Source organism: Triturus cristatus, chromosome 9, assembly GCF_964204655.1.
Source record: "Triturus cristatus chromosome 9, aTriCri1.1, whole genome shotgun sequence".
NCBI classification, from domain to species: domain Eukaryota; kingdom Metazoa; phylum Chordata; class Amphibia; order Caudata; family Salamandridae; genus Triturus; species Triturus cristatus.
Window position 1 is genome coordinate 1,148,125,096 of NC_140592.1, and position 23,279 is coordinate 1,148,148,374.

Consider the following 23,279-nt stretch of genomic DNA (forward strand, 5'->3'; position numbering starts at 1 on the left):
GATGGAAGGGTCATAAATGAAGACTCTGGGGTATCCCGAGCACCTTTGTCAAAATTAAACTTTAGTGCATTGGCGCACAAACAGGAAGTAACTGTAGGCATACATTTATGGAAAGAGTCAATGGATGCAGAACCATACACTGGTGAGGCAGTCTCTGGAGCAGACTATAATTGTTTTTCCTTCTGGGGCAAATCACTTTGGACAGTCTGCGCTCCTCTGTTCTCCAATGAGATTGCCATCTGATGCCGATAAGGTGGTTTATTGGCACAGGAGAGAAATGGCTTTGCAAAGCAGTAGCACTTGCATGGATGAACTTTTCATGGGTGTGAGGTCCCATTTTTATGTTAATAAGTGTAGTAATTTTGTTCCTAGGTCGACTAGGTGGAACAAGTAATTTGAGATACTAATTGCATCCATTAGAGCTGAGGATATAGAGATGAAAAGGCATAATGATGCACCACAGTGGTCTCTACAATATAGGGTTATTGCGAACTATTGGAGACTGACACCTAGAAAGAGTTTGCTGCTGTATATTTCAACTCCAAATAATGTGGACTATGATCTCTATTTATTCTACTCCAATAGGCGGAATCCTGGTAAAACCATTTACTTGTAACTTGCTTGAAGACATACAAGAATGACTGGAATTCTGACAAGTATAATTGTGAAGAAATCTCAAAATTTTGGTAGGTGTGAGTTATCTTAATTTTGAAAGAAGCTCTTGCAGAAACAGATAACTAAACAACATTCTGAACATAGCTTGTGCTGCAAACTTTGCTGATCGTCACGAAGAGGCAATGGATTGCTCTAGTGGCCTTACTATACAAAGTTCCCTAGAGGTCAATGGTCCTTTGCACTTATTTTCTGTGCTACTGGGACACTCTGGTATTACAGAAGGGGCTGCAGATGCTTGTGCGGCTCCTTCTGCAATATCGATTATATATTGTCCTGCGGAGGTATTACCTCGCTTAAATGACGTCGTACTCCGATGCACATGAGGAACACTCATGCCCCTGTGCCTGCACCTTAATATAGGCATAGGGGCAAACGCATTTGGGGTGAGCCTCAATTATATGCCACATAGAAGTAGACACAGTCCATGCACACCTGAATGACACCCCTGGGAGGACGGTACAGAGTCCCATGGGCCTCCTCAATCAAGGTATCGTGCCACCAGGGCCAGCATCAGGTATTTTCCCAGTGGGCTGGCTAGGCGGTTACTGGTTTCACTGCTTGTGTAGGCCACTTTTGTTGCTGGGGATAGGTTGGCCATTTTTCCTGCCTCTTTAAGCAAGGAAAAACAAACCGTTTTAAAGCGTGCTTCAAAACCATTTGTTTTTGCATTCAAGTGGCTTAAGTCTCCTGCAGAGTTGCCATGAGCAGCGCTGACCTTCAGGGCTTTGTGGGATTAGGGGTGATATCTCGGTTGTTGTTTGGCTCAGAGAGTTCAGTACATAAATGATAAAGACTATTCAAAACTGGGTATTTCTTTATAATGTGATCTTTGCAAAAATTTCAGTTGAATATATTAAATTATACAATTGCATTGAGTGGCAGTGTTTAGAGGTGACAGATTCTAATCATGAACTTAGAAACTTTCATGTCCCCACAACCACTCTGACGACAAATCTATTAGTGATCCAAGAGGAAAGCAAGCTTTTTCCCCTATACATGTCCCAGGGTGTTACTACTGATGGAGTAACATTATAGTCTTTTGTGGAGCACACCCCCCCGAACTGATGTATTTTAAGGTCCTGTCATGTGATAATGAACGAAAACAAGGTTACTGCGAAAAAGTAATTGCTTAGGATCACAGAATGTGGTCAAGTGGAAGCTGGAATTGATGCAAGCTTTTTGTGCAATTCAGCCACTAAATGTTTATCTCATTCTCTCGCCCATTTTCTCTGAGAAGCTAAATCAGTGCACTGTGTTGAATACAACCAGGCTATGTAGGTTTCATAACTTTCTTAAGGGAGATTCGACTCCAAATCTTACTTGCAGTTATCGGGCTCACCAGCTGCGTTCACTACGCACTGTGTGGGGGCAGGTCTGACAAAATTTGCCAGGAATTCTTTTGGTTCCTAATCAGGCCCTGCGCACCACAGATGGGTGCGGACACATTTATTGCACTTGCTGTGAGATGAACCCCAAGTCATAGACGGGTGCTTGCAGTTGAATAGAAGTGCCAAGAAACTGGGCCAGAGACGCACTTCAGGGGGGCTGCTAACTCTCATATCGACAAAGGCAGCAAGAAAGATAATGATAAAAGAAAGTTGTAACTAGACAGTGGCCTGTAGTGAACAGCTATATGTTGCAGACCCAAGGTACGCTTGTATGACAATAATTATTGTAAATATTCAAGTGGGGAACATGGATAAGTATGGAAGAGGGATCAGAAGATTTAAGGAAGATTTGGATGAATCTGTGCAAAATATCAGAGGGATGTGATCCTGTTGATGGGAGACCTTAATCACAGACTGAACCCGAAAAACTCAGAACCCCAGTTTAAAGAAATAAGGACAGCATATAATATCAGCTCTGCCAGATTTCCTACTTGTGCAATTGCAAAATGTGATAAAACTCTAGTGAATTATCTGGGGTCATTGGGGACGTGCGCATGGACCAAGACCGCCTGGGAAGACAGACGTGCAAGGATGGATTGCAGATGTGCCAGACTGATAATATTTTAATGCATGGTTGGTTCTTCAATAAGGTTAAAAGCTTTAAAGTAAAACAAAATCAAAGGAAGAGATCACTACCCCGTGCATTTGGGAATCTTTGGGAATATAAACAAAGAATCAGTTCTCCCTGCAGAGGTAGCGTATCCTAAATGGCTATCCACTAGGGCTTTCAGAGAACCATTTTGAAGAATTGGCTAACTTCCAACAGAGCCAAGATATGGCAATAACATCGGCCAATAGCATAGGTTGGTATGATGAAATAATCCTTCAGGTGGTACAATGTTTAAAGGTGGAGTTAAAGGTAAAAACAGTTAAGCAAAAGAAGGCCCCGAAAGATGCTAGGATAGGGATTGTTTGGTTTGATAAAGATTGCAGGCACTTAAAAAGGCTCATAAGGGAAGCAATGTGGAACCTCACAGTAAAATATGATTGAGAGGTATACAAATCTCCAGAACATAAACAAAAACTGTCAAAAACATTGATAAATGACTAAAAAGAGCTTCCAAGGAGAGCTGTTGGAAAATTATGTTAGATTCTATTGTAGTGAAAGAGCCACTCTTGTAGTCTGGCACCCTATGATGACCTCCGACCACCACCATTTTAACTGGCTTTAGTGTGTTATTTTACCCTAGCCTTAATGTAGGATGGTCCTGCATATACTTGCTTCTCTTCCATCCTGTAATCTTGCTGTCAGGTCATCCTGCCTTCTGACTTTACCTTGCTTCAAACTTTTCTGTGTGCACAGTGGTGCTTGTAAGTTGTGTGGATGAGAATTATAGGTGCTGACTATTGCCTTTGGCAGGGCCTCATGTCGGACTTTGCCTTGCTGATGCGTGCACAGCAGTGCTTGCAAGTTGTTTGGGTTATTCACATTCAAGGTCTTGGTGTTTTCCTGAGCGATTGTTTTTGTTTAGTGTACTGTGGAAGGCTTGTGAGAGCTTCGTCAAGACAGAGGCTGGAAGAAGTGCGAATGGAGGAAGAGACTTGAGAGCTCCTTACCTCCCATGGAGATGCTTGCTTGGAACTTAGCCAGTTGTGGTAAAATTCCTCTGGCGGTGGGAGGAGGTCTTTCACGAATCTTCTAGTGTGTTTAAAGCTGAGGGTTGCAGGCTGAGAAACTGGGAGTTTGGATTCCGAGCGAGGGCAGACGTGTCTATCTCGGATTGAACCCTGGCTTGCTGAGCTCTGATCCCCGGCTGTAATTCCCCCAGTCAGAAGTGGGCAGTGTATGCACCAGGTGATGTATTGAGTTTTGTGGTTTTTGCCATTGTGATGTGAGCCAGTGGCTGTGATCGTTTGAGGTGTTTTCTTTGTGGTGTGGGAGGTGCACATCCAGAGTGATCCTCTACTATATATCTGATCTCTTGCAGGACGTCCAGTGTATCTTATCTTATATCAGTTATTGCTTGTTTATTAATCAGTATTAAAGTTTGCTCAGTTATTGATTTGTGCCTTTAGATTATAAGTTTGCTACATATATTTGAATCTTATGCATTTGGTATCTGAGATAGCCTTTGTTTAGAGAGTATTATGTAATAAACCCCAAGCCTTATTCTAAAAGTGATAGAGTCTTTGCATGTTGTTAAATAAAACCCCTTTTCAAAAGGTGCTGTTTGTTTTGTGTTGAAGTCTTGCTGTGCCAGGGGTGGTAAGACATGCTCAAAAGTGTATATTATTCAAAGGTGCAGTGGTATATTTGCCTCCCAGGTGGGAGTGCAGGGATTGGGTGCGGCTTATTGGTGAGAAGCCGCATTCAAAACATTTATCGAAACAAAAAGGTTTTGGGAGCTTGTGCAACAGGGTTGCGGAAAGGAGAAGGGCTCCTTAAAATGTGTAGTGGTAGAAGACGCATGGGTCGATTATATTAAGGAATTGTATGGAGCACCGCAGGAGGAAGAAAGAAGAACAGCTTGGTCTGATATAGATTAGGAGATTAAGGCCAGTTTTCCCAACAAAATATTAAAGATGCTTTAGTGACCTTGAAACTAACTAGAGTGACCGGCTCAGATAGGAAATCTACCCACCATCATAATAAAAACTAAATTTGACTGGTGAGTGAAATTATTCCACCTCTCATTTCAGGGATTCCTGTCAACCGGCAAGTTCCCTGAAACGTGGAAGGGCTCAATCATCAGATCAATACATAAGAACAAAGACACAAAAAATCCTAAAACCGATAGACGGATTGAACTCCTTGATGGGGGCGAAAACCTGGTTGGAAAGATCATCCTAGGCAGCCTTAAGGATTGGACAGAACTCCAAAGAATAGTCCCACTTGAACAAGGGGTTTCAACGAAGATCACTCAACGACTGAACATTGTTTCAGTATGTGGTGATGCACAAGGAAGGCAGTGGAATAAAGGTGCAGCTTGTTCTGTTACTGTATTGACTTTCGTGCAGCATTCGATTCCGTATATCGGATCTGCGTAAGGGGAAAACTGATTAAAATGAAAATCCTTCCAAGTCTTCTATCAATCATACAGGGTCTGCATTCACAAAATTGGGCCCATGTAATCATTTACATAGAAGGCAGATTGACTGGTAAAATTCAAATTAGGAATGTTAGGGGGTGTCTTGGCCCCCATGCTCTTCTCGCTGTTTATTGTCGACTTATCAGCAGTATCAGCTGAAGCAAGGGGACTCAACTCAAGAGTTTGGAATCTACCCATATAGCATTCCTCCTATATGCAGATGATTTGGTCTTACAGAGTATGATGGACAGATGCCTACAAAACAAATTGAATACGTTTCTGTAGTACTGTAATAACAAAAAACTACTGATAAATATGGATAAGTACTAAGGTGTTTGGTCCGAAAAGAGTCTAATATGGAAAGAACATTGTGTCTCTTAAATGGAGAACCCTAGCATCAATAAGAGGCCTAAAACTATTTATTACGGAGACATGTCTTTATAACCTGCGTTGACTGCTTATATGGCTCTGGTTCGTCCGCAATTCCATGACGGTGCTGAATTACTATGCAAAATTAACTGGGAATATGAAGAGGGAAAATCCCTGAAAAGCTTGCTGTCGCTAGCGAGATCAGCAATGAACCAAGCAATTCGAATGGAAACAGGAATAACATCCTGCAGTTACTTAGCATATGCCGAGACAGTAAGATTCTGGCTACGCCTAGAGACAGAAGAAGGGCAAATATATCGCTGTTGTGTAAAAATGAGATCCTACACAGAGAGCTTAAGTGGGCCAAGAGTGCCAGAAGAAACCTGGGCGAAATATGCAGGATCCTGGGTTTAGATTTTTCAAACGAGAATCCTCAGATAGGGATCACAAACGACATGCTTCGCACTTTGGTAAATATTAAAGACAGAGAACAGGATATTTAGGGGAACTCCTCCGTTCAATTCATGTTAACGTCCTGGCAGAGCAGAGAGTGGTTTCCCTCTTTGGCTGCATAAAAGTCTTTTAAAGCATATGTGGGAGCAGTAATGAATTGGATGTGGCCCAATAACTTGCAATGTAACTCGAATATAACTGGAATATAACTGAAGTCCTTTTGTTTGGCCCAGTTTTCAGTTACTGGTGGGACAGATACTGACTAGCAGTGTTGCCTCGAAAACCCCTTCTCCTGCTGCAGTGCCCAGGAATCTAGGAATTCAATTTGACAATCGTCTTTCCTTTCAACAGCAGGTATCAGAGGTGGTCGGATCCTGTTTTGCTATTATGAGGGCACTTAAGAAATTTCTGAATCTGCTGCCATTCAGGGCCACGAGAAAGGTGGTCAATGCTTTAATTACAAGTAGGCTGGACTACGTTAATGCACTTTATCTGGGCTTCCCAGGCTCTCTTATCAATCGCTTGCAAGTTGTCCAGAACGCAGCTGCACGCCTCTTTTTCAAACTACTGTGCTGTGCTTTCATCTCCACCTATCTTAAAGAGTTGGACCGGTGGCGGATTAGGATGAGAATCTTAATTAAGTCATTGTGCTTTTCATGAGTTGGATCCCCAGGACTTAACTGAGAGTTTTAGGCCATATCATATGGTGACAGCACTTCCCTCTGACGGGGCTCTTTTGACAGTAGTTCTGCGCTCTATACGTGCTAGGAGAGGCAGCTCCTTTTTCTTTTGGCCTCACAAGCATCGAATCGTCTTCCATTTAGAAATTAACTCCAGTTTCAGAACGCTTAGAAAACCTTTCTGTTTACCCCACTCTGAGTATTCTTGCTGTTAAGCTACCAGGTTTCCAAGCTTGGGTACACTCTCTGAGTATACTCTCTCTAAAGAAGCTTGTTCATTCGTTAGTTCATTCATTCATTCATTCATTCGTAAAGCATGCATACACCACTCAGTGGCCTCCTAGCACTAGCGACATACTGCACTAAGACTGTAACATAAGAGATGTCTTAGCTGTTCAGGTAATTGGTCAGATGTCTTTGGTCCAAAATTAGCCTCCACCCACTTGGCTATTTGCAAGAACCTGAAGTACTCCTTCTGACAGCTTCCCCAATAGCTTCTACTTTAGAGATGATACATGCTGGTGATACAAATTCTTTCTCAAAGAGTGTATGGGTTTTATAAATAGGCAGTCTAGTCTAGAGAAGTTCGTGTTTCCAAGACTGGGTTCATCAACCCTGAACCTTGGCCAAACCGAAATTATCTAACATTTTGGATAAGGTCAACACTAATAAATATGTTAGTGCCTGTGTGTGTCCAAGTGTGTCCATATATGACCAGGCATCAATTCTTTTAAAATCTACATATCAATGGACTGCATAAGCAGCAGAGTTAGATGTGGCCTCATATACATATGCTGTTCGAGGACAATGTGGTGTTCAACAGAACATTTCATAATGCTAAAATACAATATATATGTAAATACAATTATTAACTTAAAAATTGGCCCTTTAATTTATGATCAAAGCATGGAAAATGTGAAATATTATTATTAGTTAGATGTTTAGCTTAATTAAAATAAAATCATGCACATTATTTCCAATGTAACAAAGCAGTATTCAGGTTCTAACCGCACTTTTGTTTGTTTTTTAAATGGACAACTGTGATTAACTTATTTGCTGTTAAGCACATAAATAACTCCAACAACCATGAGGTGGAAATCTGGAAGCAGGAGCACAGTATGGTGTAGCAGAGGCAGAAATCATTTTATTCATGACAGCAACGTTTTTGTTTCACAGCAAATGGACTTGCTCATTGGGAATTGCACACACCATGCTTTAGAGCTTACGTTAGTTTCTTTGAAAAACTGCATTCTTTCCTCAGATGTGGCTGAACACGACATTTGTGTTTTAAGGCGCGGCGCTGTTTGTTTAAGAAAAATGTGTGCAGTCTCATGACTATGCTGGCAACATCTGATCCAAGAAACCTGGGCACTGATTGCATATTCCCACTCCATGACATTGTGTGATCATTAACAAACGAAATTACACAACATATATGCATTCTAGTGAATACGTTGCTTACTGTATCAAAAATTAGAAAAAGAAGTGCAAAAGCCTTATGACGTTTTTAGTATTTCAAGGAGCATATCTGACAAAGCAAATGAAACATAAATTGTATCCATAAAACTACAACATGAATATGAAGGACAACCTGAACAAACGTTACATCCCAGCTTAAACAGCAAAAAAAAATTATATAAAGAAAGTGAAACTCATTCGATGTTAGGTTGGCATGCAGGAGTGGACCTCAACTTCCGCAGAGCGGATTAAGTCTTAGTATCACCCAGAAGAGCCTTTGAAAAGGGGTTGGGATGTAAAACAATGAAATGTAAAGGCAAGACATTGTACACCCACTGGGTGGTGCACAATTCTTCTCCAACATCAACTTCATCAAAGGTCATCATCAGTTTAAAGAAAATGTTACTTACCTGTATCTACAGTTCTACAGCTTTGATATATTTCAAGATTTCAAAGACCAGAGATGCAGACTTACCTCACAGCTGAAGACCTCGCTATAGCAGTCAGCATACCGCAGGTACCAGGTGACATTGTAACTCCAGGAAGGATCACATGTCTTTGCATCTCCTTCAACTGCCAAAAACACAGGAAGACATAGTTAAAATGCACGTCTATAATCCAGTTGGACAAGGGACTGCTTTATTCCAATTAAAAACTTGTAGATCCCAAAAATCAAACAAAGGTAAAACTACTCATGGAAAATTTAATATAATATGAGTGAGTGACAGGGGCTGAGTAAGAAGAGGGAACATCAGTGAGAGGAAGAAGCATGAGTGAGTGTTTTTGAGCAAGCGAGTGAGTGTGAGCGAGAGAGGTCTGAGAGAGCGGGGTGACAGAGTGAGCTAGATGAGTGCAAGTGTTCTCCTGTTCATCCCCATTAGATCTAAGGTGGACCAAGAAACAGGTGCCTGCATGCCTTACATGCAGGTTTTCCTGCCAGTTTTTCAACTAGGATCAGAGTTTTCTAGCAGTTTCAAAGGGCATTGAGCTAGGGCACTTTTGCCCACAGGTTGGTCCCACACAACACGGTTCCTTGCCTAAATATATTTTTGAATGTATTTAGACTAGTAATATGGGCTCAATGGATTATGAACATTTGCAATTTCAATGCCTCTCCTTGTGCCCTATTCCCATGGTCAATGCAATACTCAAGACCAAGAAATATTTGGGACTGTAAACTTTTATCCCAAGTTAATTTTGCATGCTATCATGGCAAAATCTTTCTAGCCAGGACCACGTGTAGACAATATAGACAACATAGCACTGGCAAAGTATCAATCTGGTCTCCTACAGAACAGTAGATGGCCTCAAGATGATGCCAAATGTTCATCTAGTCCGAATCTACAGGTAATGCCGGTGACTTTGCTTACCACTTCTCTTTAAAAACAATGTCAAGACCCCACTAACTGCAGTTCTGTCTGCCACGCCTCCTTCATACTACCCCATTATAAATGTTTGTTTTGCCAAGTTAGACTAATTGTTCTTCACCAGCTGTACTTATCCCATACGTATTTGATTATTTTATTATTTGTAAGGTGCTCTATACAAAACGAATCACATCATGGCACCGATAGAGAGAAATATATACTATCAGGCTTAAATGTCCCATAATGTGCTAAGCAGGAGAGAACTGGGCGTCAGGAACCAAAAGCAGAAAATACTTGCATGATGTTTTTAGCTTTTCCCGAAGCTGAAGTGTGACAGTCTCACAAAACATTTGCCTACAAAGTTCTACAGACGAGGACCAAGGGTTGTTCATCTTTGCCCCCCTTTTCAGCTTAAGGGCTTGCATATGCCTAACAACAGATCATGAATACTTGATTGTATGCCCTGGGAAGGAAAGTAATGGACAATTTCTTCCTGGAGATCAACCAGTGCAGATAATTCTATACATCTGTATAGTGTGCACAGTATTTAAAGACAATTTGTACATTCCAACTCAGTCAAAACACTGGCATATGTATTAAGTTTAAGGATAATATTAACAGCAGTCAGTAAATCTCGAGTAGTGCTATCTCGGTTAAATAGAAATGACTAGCAGAAGATGGTTCTTTTTATCCAACTACCAGCCCATCATCCAGCTGCCTCTTTTCTCTCCTGCTATCACCCACTATAATTGTTCCAATTCGATCACTAACATTATGAACCTCATCCCCTATGCTCACCGTACTCACATCTCCATTTGATTCCTCCTTGGCTTTTCTCTAGAATTTGACAACACTCATCATGTTATGTCCTTATGTTTTGTCATTGTTATATTATGATGTTATGTCACTATGTTATGTAAATATGTTGTCATTGTGTTGTTATGTAATTATGTTAAGTCATTTTATGTTATATTATGTTACTTTATGCTATATTGCATTATATAATACTGTTATGTTATATTACGTTATTATGTTATGCATATTTGTAAAGCACACTATCACCGCAATGGTATCCGAGTGCTGAGCAGACGTGAGTGCCTAGCCATGCCTAGGGTGGGTTGGTTATTTGAAAAGCCAGGTCTTCAGCTTCTTACGGAATTCGAGAGGAGGGGGATCAGGTGTGGAGTGGGAGGTCGTTCCACACTTTAGGAGCAACCATGCCCTGCCATGGACCCTACCATTCTAGCAACCATAGTCTACCTGTGCGCTACAGACAAGGCCTGAAAAGGTTTGACTCCTATTTCTCCGATCACTCTCTCCACCAAAGGTCAATCCCAGGAGCCTTACTTTCTCTTTGCACTACCGCCGTCATAGACACCCTATCCTTCTTTCACTTGTCACTTGTATATTTAAATTTTGTTTTCCTTACAGTCATTCATACTTATCCTTCAGTCTAGAGTATTTTTGGCATAAGGCACTAGATGTCCCTTAGCTACTAAATCTTCAATATATCCAAAGCCAATCTTATCTACTTTATAGCTTCCACAGTCCTGACTTCTCTTACTTCTCCAGTGTCATTTATGCCACAGATTTAGCCACCTCTGTCACAACTCTGGAATAATATTTCACTGCAATATATTCTTGCAATAAGTCATACTATCCACTGCCACAAAGCTATTCATTATTAGGAAAATTAGCCTTCACCTATTCTCTGCTGCCCCGACACTGATAAACACTTTAGCGAGAATAGAATGCCATTGTTCTAACAGACTACTCTCAAGCATCCATAAATATGCCTTCTCCTTCCTGGATAAAGTCATACACTTTGCAAACTTGATATTATACAACATACCGAATTACTCAAACAGCACATGAGGCGCTGCACCAAATACCAAGCTCATTACAAACTACTCTTTCTTGTATTCAACGCCACCCATGGCATGGATCCAGATTACCAGTTTCTACTATTTCCACATCACACTCATGTTAGGCTAGTATGAGATGCCAGCTTTTTCTACTAGCTCTACCCAATTCCTCTTCGTACTCTAGTACATTTCAGTTCTTTCCAGTTGCTTAGAACACTACTGTGGAATAGTCCATATCCAAATAAGACCACCTACTGCATTACTGAAATGAGTGATGCAAGCTCATTTGACCACCCAAACTCTCCATTCATCATTTACTCATGAGTAACCTCACCGCCTCCACCACCCTTCTTTTGAACACTATGGAGTGAAAAAAGTGTAAAAAGGTGTCATCAGTAAATACATTACTGTCCATATTTGCCTGATTAGAGTTTTCCTTTGTGCGGTAAACTCTTCGTATCTACATTCCCACTATCCTCAAGACATGTATCATCAGGTTCTACGCCTGATCTTTTGACAGGCTTCTGCTAAAAGTCTCCCAAACATCCATCCATAAAAGTATGAAAACCCCAGATACAAATTTTGACCACTGAAGCAAAGTTCAGCCTCTTGCCAGCAGTGGACCCGAGTCTGATCTGGCGGCCTTAGATGGATCTACTAGAGGAGGCCACATTGAAACCAACTTCCTCAGAATGAAGAGAGCCGTTAAACATGTCACAAAAAGGGGCAATCAAGATTGGGTGATGCCTTAGAAAGAATAAATTCCAACATCTTTTTTTAGTTATAAAGGTTCCAAAACTATGAAACACTCATTTAACTGTTAGCAGTTGAATTTTTTTATTTTAAATTACTTACATTTGATATAAACAGTAGAATTCTTGAATAGGATTCTCCCGAAGTTAAAAAAGATGCTCTCCTACAAAGAGAAGAATAAATAAAACACAGCTGTTATGCATAGTTAAAAATATTTATAATAGTGTAGTGCAATTGTTGCCCACTACTACCTTCTTCCTCTACTATTACTACTGTGAAGTTATGTTATTCAACTGAAACAGGTAAAGTCTCTGATAAGGTGCTAATCACCCAATGTCAGCAACACTATTTGCTTTTCTATCCTGACGTGAATTCCATTTACAGGTCGCGCCCCAACCTTAGGCAAATATAGTAAGGCCAGGCAAATATTAACAATCATTTTTGCTCTTCAGCACAGACATGTTGTTTGAGCGAGGTGATGGTTCCTCGCAGCATGTAGTGATGATGCTGGCTCCAAGCCGGAGTACCCACACCATGAGCACAGGTGGTGTGAAGCTCTGCGCATTGCTCTCATCACACTGCCAGGATAGGCTACTCAAAGGAAAACCAAAGACTAAGGTTCTCCCAAGGAACTTCTTTTTTTAGTAGCAACTGTTTCTGCAGACTCTCACTCATTCCAGTCATTAACCAAATGGCAGTGCTAAGGAAGGACTATCAGCAACCACTTGATAAAAATGTCACATAGAATTTCTCCATCCCTCCACATTTCTGTGTTTAGAGTTACACCATACTCCTTCAGGAATAAAGACAATACATTTCAACTTCCTGGGACCTGTTTCATCTCTTCCATCTTGTGCCATGTCAGACCAGAGGCAATCCAAAATGGACAGCACAGGGAACAGATTACATTTGTACTAGCAACCATTATGGCGTCCTGCTACTTTACTCCACACAAGCACATGCATTCAATATTCACACAGGGACGTCAATGCAGGTTCTGGTGATGACTTTGAGTGGAACTTTACTTGAGGGAGCCAGTAAGCATCACATTCATACTGTTAAACTGGTAAAAAGGCTTTTTCAGCTACTAATCACTTCAAAAAAAGGTAGCCTCGTCCCCAGCAAAGGGTATGCTTTTTGTCTTCCTCCTTGGCCTCAGACCCAGGCTATAGCTCCTAAAGTAATTTTCGAGTGTAGGCCTGCAGAGCACATGCAGGAATGGGTGTGTACGGAAACAGAAATAAAGTCAGGATAACAAATTTGCTTGCAATTGGATTACTCACGGCAGGGGTACATGTCCTTTACCGTGCAGTGGGACATTCTAGTCCCAACAAGTGGCAATAATATGCTGCCTACAGAATTGGCCCCCATCACCCTCTAAAAACGTCCCTTATAGCTGCAACCAAATATCTACCTACACTGCAGCAAATACAATGGGATCTGAGCATTAAAACACTCTATATGGTGGGTCCACATCCACCGAAGCCCTGGGATCTCTTGGTCGATATAAAAAAACAAAAAAGAACGCTTAATTTACCCAAGGGGAAGAAGTGCACTGTTGCCTCAGTAAAGTGATTGCTAGAAGGAACAAAGCAATAACAGTATCTTGAACGACCAAGACTTTCAGTACATATAATAAACGAAAGAGCAACAAACTTTTGTTAACTGACAATTCACTGAGGTTTCCTACATCACTAAGCATGATCATAGCCAATAGGAACACCGTATTGCAATAAGTGACCCTGCTGTCTGTTTGGTCAGCTCAAGTGATACGGGTTGCATAAAGTTCATAAAGTTGTTTCAATCAATGTTACCGTTTGGTCAAATGGCGAATTTTGGTACATTAAAGAAATTCAGACACCAAAGAAATAAAATAAACCTTTCATAGGCATATTGGTAGCAAAATACCTTTTTGCTAATAATTTATATAGCAAAAAAGTGGCAAAGAAAGAAAATCTCTAATCTCAACAGCTGACATGTCTACACTGGCATCATCTAGGTACAGCAGGCACTTACTTGCTTTAAAGTATGAAACCGCTTCGGTCAATGAATTCATATTTACAGGTTAATGGGAAAAGATAACAACTGCTGCTGCTAGCGTCCTAACTGACCACATCACCACACTAAGCATCTATCAATCAAACAGCATTTGTAAAGCGCAACCCTGTCACTCCTAGGGGTATCTGGATGCTGAGTCTCTGTCGAAGGGCCAGGTCTTGATTTTTTCTGAAGTCTGCCAGCGAGGGGGCTGTACAGAGCTGGAGGGAAGGTTGTTCCAGGTCTTGGCAGTGATGTATGAGAAGGAGCAGCCACCGCTGCGACGGATGCGGGGGAAGGTGCGAAGGTGAGTGAATAGCAGCCACGGTCCGTGCAGGTATCAGCGGCGGGCGGTGGGGCCGGGTAATACCGAGTGAAAATGTATTTAATTTTCCCCACGCCCCTCTGCTGTTACCTACACAGACTGCGGCTAGTGCAGAGGAGCGCAGGTGTCTAGAGGGTTGGTGGATGTTCAGTCGACGGTTGATGTAGGCAGGTCCTAGGTCATGGAGGTCTTTGCAGGCGTGTGTGAGAATCTTGAACCAGGGTTGGATTGGGATTAAAAATCAGCCCGGGCACGCTAAAAAAAAGTGGCCTACATTTGCATATTGCCTTTTTGCAAAACACTGCTTTGGCGAAATTCTATAAAAAAAGGGGGTGGGGGTTAAAAAAAATGCACAGATTAGTTTACACTGGTGAAACACACCTGGAAACAAGTGAGGCCACTTTTGCTCAGGCCCCCTGCCCCCGCTCAATATGCGTATGTTAATGGGCCGGCCCAGGGAGAGAAAGGGAGTGACACCACTGCCCGTTGGCAAAAGGGAGGTAATGGACATCCATCTTCCTCCAGAAAGGCCACTCAGGCACCCACTGGGACAGTGGCGGCATCCAACAACAGAGAAACCGCCCAAATCGGCCCTCCAGGTGGCTCAATAAAGCAGTCCACAGCTGGAATTAGGATACCAGCCCCTCGGGCATTGCCCGAGTGCCCGCGTTACCAATCCGACGCAGTCTTGAACTGGCATCTCTTCTGCATGGGGAACCATTGGAGGTCTCTCAGGTGGGGCGATGTGGGTTATTTTGGGGAGGTCCAGGATGAGCATCGGTAGAAGATCTCTTATTCTTAGGTTTAAGCCAGTTCTTGGTTTAATTTGGCAGTTGCTGCATCTCTGTTACTGTACAAAGTTAGCTGAATGCCATTGCACTGGCTAGAATACTGTGGAAACGGGCCGGAGGAGGTACTGTTGTAGTTATATAGCTGATTCTCAGTGTGAGATCCTGCTTAGTGTCAATAATGTTTATTTAATTCAAAGGTTTAAGTCATTTCCTGCCACATTAAAACCATGAAAAGCATCAAATGCTTGGTGTGCCAAGCAGCAGAGCGTGTTGCCCCACCTTCCAGCACCTTACATCCTGGATCCGGCTGGCACTGTCCTTCCCAGGACGGGCATTCTGTGCTCCACTGAAGCGCGCGGCGGTGCAGCCCTAGGGTGCGCGCGGCCTGTGCGGCGCGGACTGGTCCTAATGAGGAGCAGTAAAACCCGGGCTGGAGCTGGAAATGTGCAGGCGCAGCGAACCGCTCACAGAGTGCTTGATTGCTAGCTATAAGAGCCGTACTGCCCAATTAAAAGTATCACAGCCCCGCTGAGAAGGTATTCTGCGTTTGGAAGTACAGGAACTCGGACCCTTGCCGCGCTCCCCGGTAAAAGCATAATGAAGCCCGCTCCTGTTTTATCACAGAAAGTAAAAAAGTGTCTCCGACTGAGATGAGCTCTGACTACAATATAAAAAGCTTCTCTGTTATTAAAGGCTATTTTTTTAGGTCCACGTGTTTCTTAATTTACGGTTTGCACGTTTTTATTTGATTTACTAAAATGGCAGGACAGATGCAACTATTAATGTGCATTACTCAGTGTTGATCTGAGTGGAATGACTTTGCTCTGTACTCTAGGCTGTGCTTCTTCATAGCCTAGTTTGCTCTGAAAACTTTTACTTCTCGAGAGCAGAAAGTACAATTTCTATCACTGGTTAATGAAGACTGCTCTACCACTAAAAAAGGTTATGGGCAAAATGTTTATGTATTTGAGCAATAATGTTCCTACCAGTTTCTTCACAGCTTCTCTCACCACAAGAACTCTTATTTCACTGTCGACAAGATTTGGATTTTCGGTAGACACTGAAAACTAAAACTCCCCAAACTCTGCTTCTATAACGAGAGAGAATGCCCAGATTGTTCCACAACAAATGTCTACCTGCCAATCTACATTTCACTCTCCATCTGCCAGACACTTCTCTATGCACACTGCCCACTCTTTCTGGAGCCCAAGATGAGATACCTGCCTGACCTGACCATAGAGAACATGTCAGAGGTACACTGGGCCATATGCGTGGAGTAGCAGGTATGTGTGGTTGGCTGGGCTCATCCTGGGTTAAGGGAAGCTCTAACATTATACATTACAGCTGTTCTATTCATCACCCATTATAGTGCCAATGGTTATGGTATGTAGCGAACTGTGGGATTTTCTCCATTTCTGAAATGTATTTTTCGTACATACTAGTGGAACACTTCCGTGCTAACAATCAAGAAGTGCATTACACTCATACAACTGAATTCATTCGGGCTCATCAACTCACAGCAGGTTCACAATGTTTACTACAAGTTAACCTAATGCCTCGAGGCCATCCACGAGGGGTCATATTAGGGAGGAAAAGACTACTCTACCCATCAAAGACAGCTCACCCTACATGGAATGCCTGCAATGGTCAAGCACACTGACGACCCCCTCCCCCCCACCGTGTTCATTTATGGCCTCCATGAGTATTCTACTAATTATTGTTGTTAATTAGAACTTGCTTAGAGCACAATCTGCCATTAGTCTGGCATCATAGGGCCTTTTGATAGTCGTGGGTATTACTTTTGAAACACTTCCAATGCAGACCAGAGTGTGGTTTGGGTTTGTGGAGGTGTGCAGTAAGTGGTTGAGTAGGTCAGTTTCCATGCGGTGTGAGTGTTTGATGAGTGAGACTCAGGCCTGTGCCAAATTGTTTGTGGATTTCCCCAGTTAGTTCGATTGCTGGCAAATGAATTTGTGACAAGCAGCTGACGGTAGCAACTGATGTTTGATGATTTAACGATCAGTTCGTAGCATATTTTGGCTCCCTTGGGTGTATGTCCAGAGTTCTGCTTTAATGTGTGCGTGGTGTGTCTTTGTGGGCAGCACCATAGTAAACGTGTTGACCCCCAGCTATATGGTATGCTCCAAGTGTACTACTGCTGGAAATACATGTTGTGCATCAGACGATTAGATATAGTGATGCAAAAAAAGTAAGTGCGCTTTTAGGACACTGTAGTTTTCCATATTAACTTATATGTATACCGGACCTTCATCTAGTTCTCAGTAAGTCTTAATGGCCGATAAATCTACATTCGTGTGATAAATAACACAAGTCTATTTCAATTTGCTATCATTTATTAAACAAAAAACATCTACCAACATTCAGCAGCATTGTATGAAAAAGTTAAGTGTAAGTTCAAAAAAGTTAAGAGTGCTTTCACTGCTTTCATATCAGTGGAGAGGGTAATTAGATTAAGGCACTGTTAAACAAATTGATATGATTCTTAGACCACCTGGGAATGCTGCTACAGTTTTCAGTTTGCTCTGAAGCATCCAGGTTTGTGGAAACACACCATGCCTCAGTTAAATGATACCAGTGACAGTCCCAGAGAAAGACTCATTCCTGCTCATCTGTTAAGTGAGACCACCATCAAATTCACCTCAGTATCAGACCATAACATGCTATTAAGAGATTGCAAATATCCCTGAATCTAGGGATCTCCACGCCTCTCTCAATATTTGAACATTAAAGTTCATGAGTAGAAAAAGACTGAATAAGTACAGCTTTCACTGATCAGTGGCCTGTAGAAAACTACTTGTCTACAAATAGTCTATAGAACTTTACTACACAGCCCAAGTTTGCAAAACAACAACGGAAAAAATAACAAGCCTTTTGGAACAATGCCCCTGAATAAGGAGTCCAAACTAGAGCTGTTTGGCTATAATACACAACATGTTTAACGAAAACCAAAGACTGCTTATTGCCACAGGCATCACAAACCATCTTTCAAGCATGGTCGTGGATTGGAGATTATTTGTGCGTGCTTCGCTGCCATAGGACCTCCACGTCTTGCAATCATGGAGTCCACAATGAATTTCTCTCTCTATAAGTGCCTTCTAAAGAAAAATGTGAGACCATATGTCCAAGAGCGAAAGTTTAGCTGAAAGTAGATAATGCAACAGGACAATTATCAAAACAAGACAGTAAATCTGATTGAATAGCTTAAAAAAAAAAAGAATATGGATTGTTTGAATAGCCCAAAGTTCGAAACTCAACAACATAGAGATGCTATAGCAAAAGCTAATGAGTGCTGTTAATAAACAAAAGCCCTCGGACATCAGAGGCCTTTTCTAAGGAGTGGGACGGAATTCCTCCTAGACAGTGTGAAAGTCTTAAAAACACTTACAGAACATGTTTACTTCATGTTTTTGCTACAAAAAGGGGTTGCACACTTTATTGAACTGTGGAGAGTACTTACTTTTTCACAAAAGGCTACGGAATGGTGCGTGACTCTTTTAATAAACTTTGACAGAGATATTTGTGTGTACTATTTGTCATACAAGGTTAGATTTATCTCCTGTTTGGACTTGGAGAGGACTAGATGAATGTCAGATATAGTTCAATATGTAGAATCAGAGAAAAGTGAGAGGGTGTACTTTCTCTTTGACACTACTGCAAGTGATATTCTTGACAATCAAATGTAAACAGTTGCATCGGCCATGGGCCAGACCAGAGTTAAAACCACAGCATCCAACTCCTGCAAACTGTATTGGGCTTGGTAGTCAATTAGAACACATATAGTGTCTTTGTCCTGGTCTTAACAAAAGTGTAAATATTATACATAAAAAAACTTTGTGAGCTCAATAGACTGTTATATTACAAATGTATGCAAAACACTACCCGGTGGTTGGATTTATTACTCTATTTAACATGTTAATATGGAATTTTGAAAGGTGACAATACTTACTGAATAATAATTTTATTTATATAGCACTTTGTAAGCCGGTAGCATGCTACATCCTGGGAGAGTGCCTAGTTGGAGAAGAACTGAGCTGCAATGTGGCTTATTAGGAAAGTACTTTTTTTATCATGCTTGGTTACCAGAGTGGTGTCTTATCCTGACTCAAGTAGCAGTACCAAAGCAAGTAGTGGAGGAAAGATGAGTGTGGAACATCACACGTGCACTTTGTATTCACTTATAGCTGCGCCTGGTTGGAAGAGCAAGAGTGTGGTCTAAGTAGGGGTTTTAGTAGCATGTGTGATGAGTAGTGGATGACACTCTTGTGTTGCCACGATCATTTAGGTGCCCATGCATGAAGAGTGGAAGAATAGCTGCACTCGATTACCAACCTAGCCAGGAAACATGTTTTGCCTGAGCGGGAGAGGAGCACCCTCAAGAATGCATAGGATTACAGACAGCCATGGTAATGCTCTTGGTATTCATCCAAAAGCAAAAGATGTCAACCTGCAGGTACGCCTTGGGTATAAGCAGCCACAGTTAACGATCTGAGTACACTCTGGACTGACAGAGGGAAACCCCTAGGTGTGCACTACATACAGTTGGCCACATCCATCGATCTGAAGAGTCCGCACAGGAGCGAAAGAGGGACGATCCACAGGCATGCAGTGGTGCTGGAAGAATGTTTAAAGTGGGGGTGCTGGCCAACAATATTACATGACTTGATTGTACTTTTCTAAATGCTGATGTATACTTTGTGATATGTGTACTTTTCTTTGTGAAGAAACCCCATCTTTATTTGTGTATGTGGTAGAACATCTGTGGAATACTGCAAGATACTCCTTGTACCTGTGCCCCAGGAAGTGCCACTAGTTACAAAATGCCCTTACATGCAATACGATAAATTAATAGTAAACACTGCTCTTCGTTTTAACATAATTAGCACGTTGTCAAGCAAAGTTGCCTGTTGTGAGACAGTCTGTATTTTTACACATAACAAACGCTTCTATTCTTATACATATTTGCCTCTGCATTGTTATTTACCTATCTAAACTCCAACAAAAATGTATGGGGGTGCTGCAGCACCCCCACTTCCAGCGCCACTGCAGGAATCCGCAGGATTCAGGTAGCTATGGTAAGTGATGTACAGATGAGCAACCCACAGGCAAGCTCGTGTGTTGCTCCTTGGAGGTTTCAGGTAGCTCTGGTCTTAGGTGATAATTAGAAATGTAGGCACATAAACAAATTACACAAGACAACACCTACGATAGAGGAAAGACATACAAATGTGGCCAAGTTATAAATCAAGGGGCAGTTACTTAGTTCTCAGGTCCCAAAAAATCACATACAGGCCATTATCATTGTCAATGAAAAGAGTCTGGTAGATTTCAGTTTCTGCTTGCCAGGGAAAGCATGCGATACAGTCTACTCACGAGTAATAACCCAACGAGCAACCCCAGCCACTGCATATTGTTAGTCGTGTTAATGCTGTAAAAAGTCCACCCGCAACCAAGATGGTAACAACCCACGGGTGTGCACCAGAGGTGGACAAGCTACCAAATGAATAATCAGAGTGGAGGGAGAGATGAGCCGAAGCGTGGCTCCAAGAGCCATAACACGAGCCGAGCCATCAACGTATTTGGCTAGTAAATCGTTCAACAAATTCCATGTAAAAACAGGATTATGGCTCTTCAAAATTCAAAAAAGTGCACTTCTTAACATGCAGAACTATTTCATTCTAGTACATTAAATTGTATCACGTTATCAAGTGGCACTTATAAGAAGTGACAGGTCAGTTGTCACGTGTACTGTATATGTGGCCTATGTACTTATGCTCGAGAAACATTAAATTCGTTTAAAACATATAATAGTGAGGTTTTCGTACAGCATACATCCTGAACCGGCATATTTTAATGTGATTTCAGACGCGACGATAAAGGAAAAGAAGGCACTGTGTAATAAGGTAATTGATCCTGAGTTTCCTGGTTTCACTTTGCACCATCCAGCCACCAGATGGGTATCTCTTTCTACCATTTCACATCAAAAATTAATGCTTAGTCTATTTACTTGAGGAGCTACATCAGTAAATTGTGTTGAGTAAATACACGTATTGAGTGATACATCAAGTTAGAACAATGAGACTTTCTAGAAAAATTTACAAAGGTAAGTAAGTGTCCTCTTTTTTATCAAACCTGTGTTTATTGAAAGTTTTGCAAGTACATCATAAGCTTTGACCATCACTTCGCTCATCGCAGTTGGAAATATCAACGAGACGGAGGGTGTACATAATAACACATTGCCTCAATAGTGTTCCGGCCCCAATCTCATAGTGAATGCTGAAATAAAGGGTACAGTTTCTAACAAAGGTGGGGCTTGGGCCAGTCCCCAGCAATCATCATATATAACCAAACAACTTGATGGGTGACCCATCTTTCTTTTGTGATGGTATTTTATCAAATCCTTCCAACCGGAAGGTGTCAAACGAAGTACAGTAACGTTAAGTGTCCTCTTTTTTAATACCAGTTTCATCTGCTTTCCCTGGCATAACAAAGACCAGTTTCAGGAGTGGCTCATACACCTTCATTAAGGGCAATTAAACACATTAACAAAACAAAGGTATGTGAGACCCAATTCACATGGAAGAAGCGCAGTGTTCAAAAGAAGTGCAGAGTTCCGCTGCCAACAGACTTTCACATACAGTCTGCACATGCTGGCTTTTTGCATTTGTCATTACCCTCTGGGTGGTTAGGGGTGGCATTTCAGATAGTCTGGCCATTAATACCCTGCAGAGTGCTGTGAAAGTGCTTGGGAAAAATAATTAACATAATATTCCTCCCAGAGCACTATAACTGTACTCTGCATGGTCTTCACTATCAGCTTCTTTGCAAAAGGAACGTGGTGGAGCCCTCAGCAGCACTGCTCTGCTGCAGGACCGGCGGAAGCGAAGGGGCTTGGTGATTGAGATACAGAAAGCAGGCGGCACAAGCCACATGGAAGGTAAGCTTGTTTTTACTTCAAGGTTCCAAAAGCACATTGAACTGAGCCAGAACCAAGCATCTGGCTCAAGACTGTCTCAAGCCTTTAGTGGCTTGCCCACCTCTAATATGCACCAAAAACAAGCAGCTAGGGTAAATAGTTTATGGTAAATCCAAATTGTGTCGAGATTCTACCAAGCAGCAAAAGAGGAGCAACTCACAGGTGTGCACTGGATACAGAAGCTGAGAAGTCCAATTAGGGGTGACAGATGATCAATCACAGCTGGGCAATGGAAAAGAGTAGCCAAGGTGCATGCTCTACAGCCAGTCCTTGAGTTACTGGGGGTTACAACTTAGTGACCATTTGCTGTTTTCAGGGTTAAAAATGTTAGCATTGGTGGTAGTAGTAGTAGTAGTAGTAGAACGATGCCGTTGAAGCAATGAGATTAGCAGTTTAGGCAGTGCTTGAATGGAAAAAGAAAAGTGCGGGTACTCACCATGTTTATTGGGATGGGTCTTGAAGGTCTCGTAGAGGCGTATCTGGGGGCGTGGCATCGAGGCAGGTATTTAACAGTGGTTGCATTTTCTTATTCAATGCAAAAGCGCTCTAGTGTCCTTAGGCCAAGTTTCTTCATATGTGCACGCCGTAGTTGGTATTTTTTGCAGTTTTATATTGTACAAACTTGTCCAGAGGGCATTAAAGCTTTTCACTTGAGAAGCTGAAGTTCTACATGAAAACATCTTTTTTTGTTTTTATGGTACTGGGAGATCACCCGGAATAACAGGATGTTGAGCAGAAGCTGGGATTTCAGCTCTCTGTGCCATAAAAACAAAATAAAGTATGCTTTCGTGCAGAACTTACACTACTCATTTAAAGTGCTTTAATACCCTCCTGCCAAGTGTACGCTATATATAACTGTAAATAAGTACTAATTGAGCACTGTACACATGAGCTGGCCACAGGCCTTGTGCGCTCTGACAGTGTATTCCAGCGCTGCAGCCTTACACTCAACTGACAACGCAAAAGTTCCAATGTGGGGAGCTCTGTCCATGACACCACATTTCCTTACTCCTGTCACTCTGTCAGTAAATAGTG

The 23,279-nt window shown here is 41.9% G+C and overlaps 1 protein-coding gene across 2 annotated transcripts in view; it reads right to left on the reverse strand.

The window, feature by feature from the left end:
• Positions 1-23,279, reverse strand: part of TMEM87A (transmembrane protein 87A) — a 161,008-nt gene that overhangs the window by 136,102 nt on the left and 1,627 nt on the right. For both annotated transcript variants that reach the window (XM_085627094.1, XM_085627095.1), the window contains exons 2-3: positions 12,200-12,260; positions 8,588-8,685 (exon numbers count right to left, since the gene is read on the reverse strand). In XM_085627094.1, coding sequence (XP_085483220.1) covers positions 8,588-8,685; positions 12,200-12,260 — 159 coding nt within the window. The remainder of the gene's footprint in view (positions 1-8,587; positions 8,686-12,199; positions 12,261-23,279) is intronic.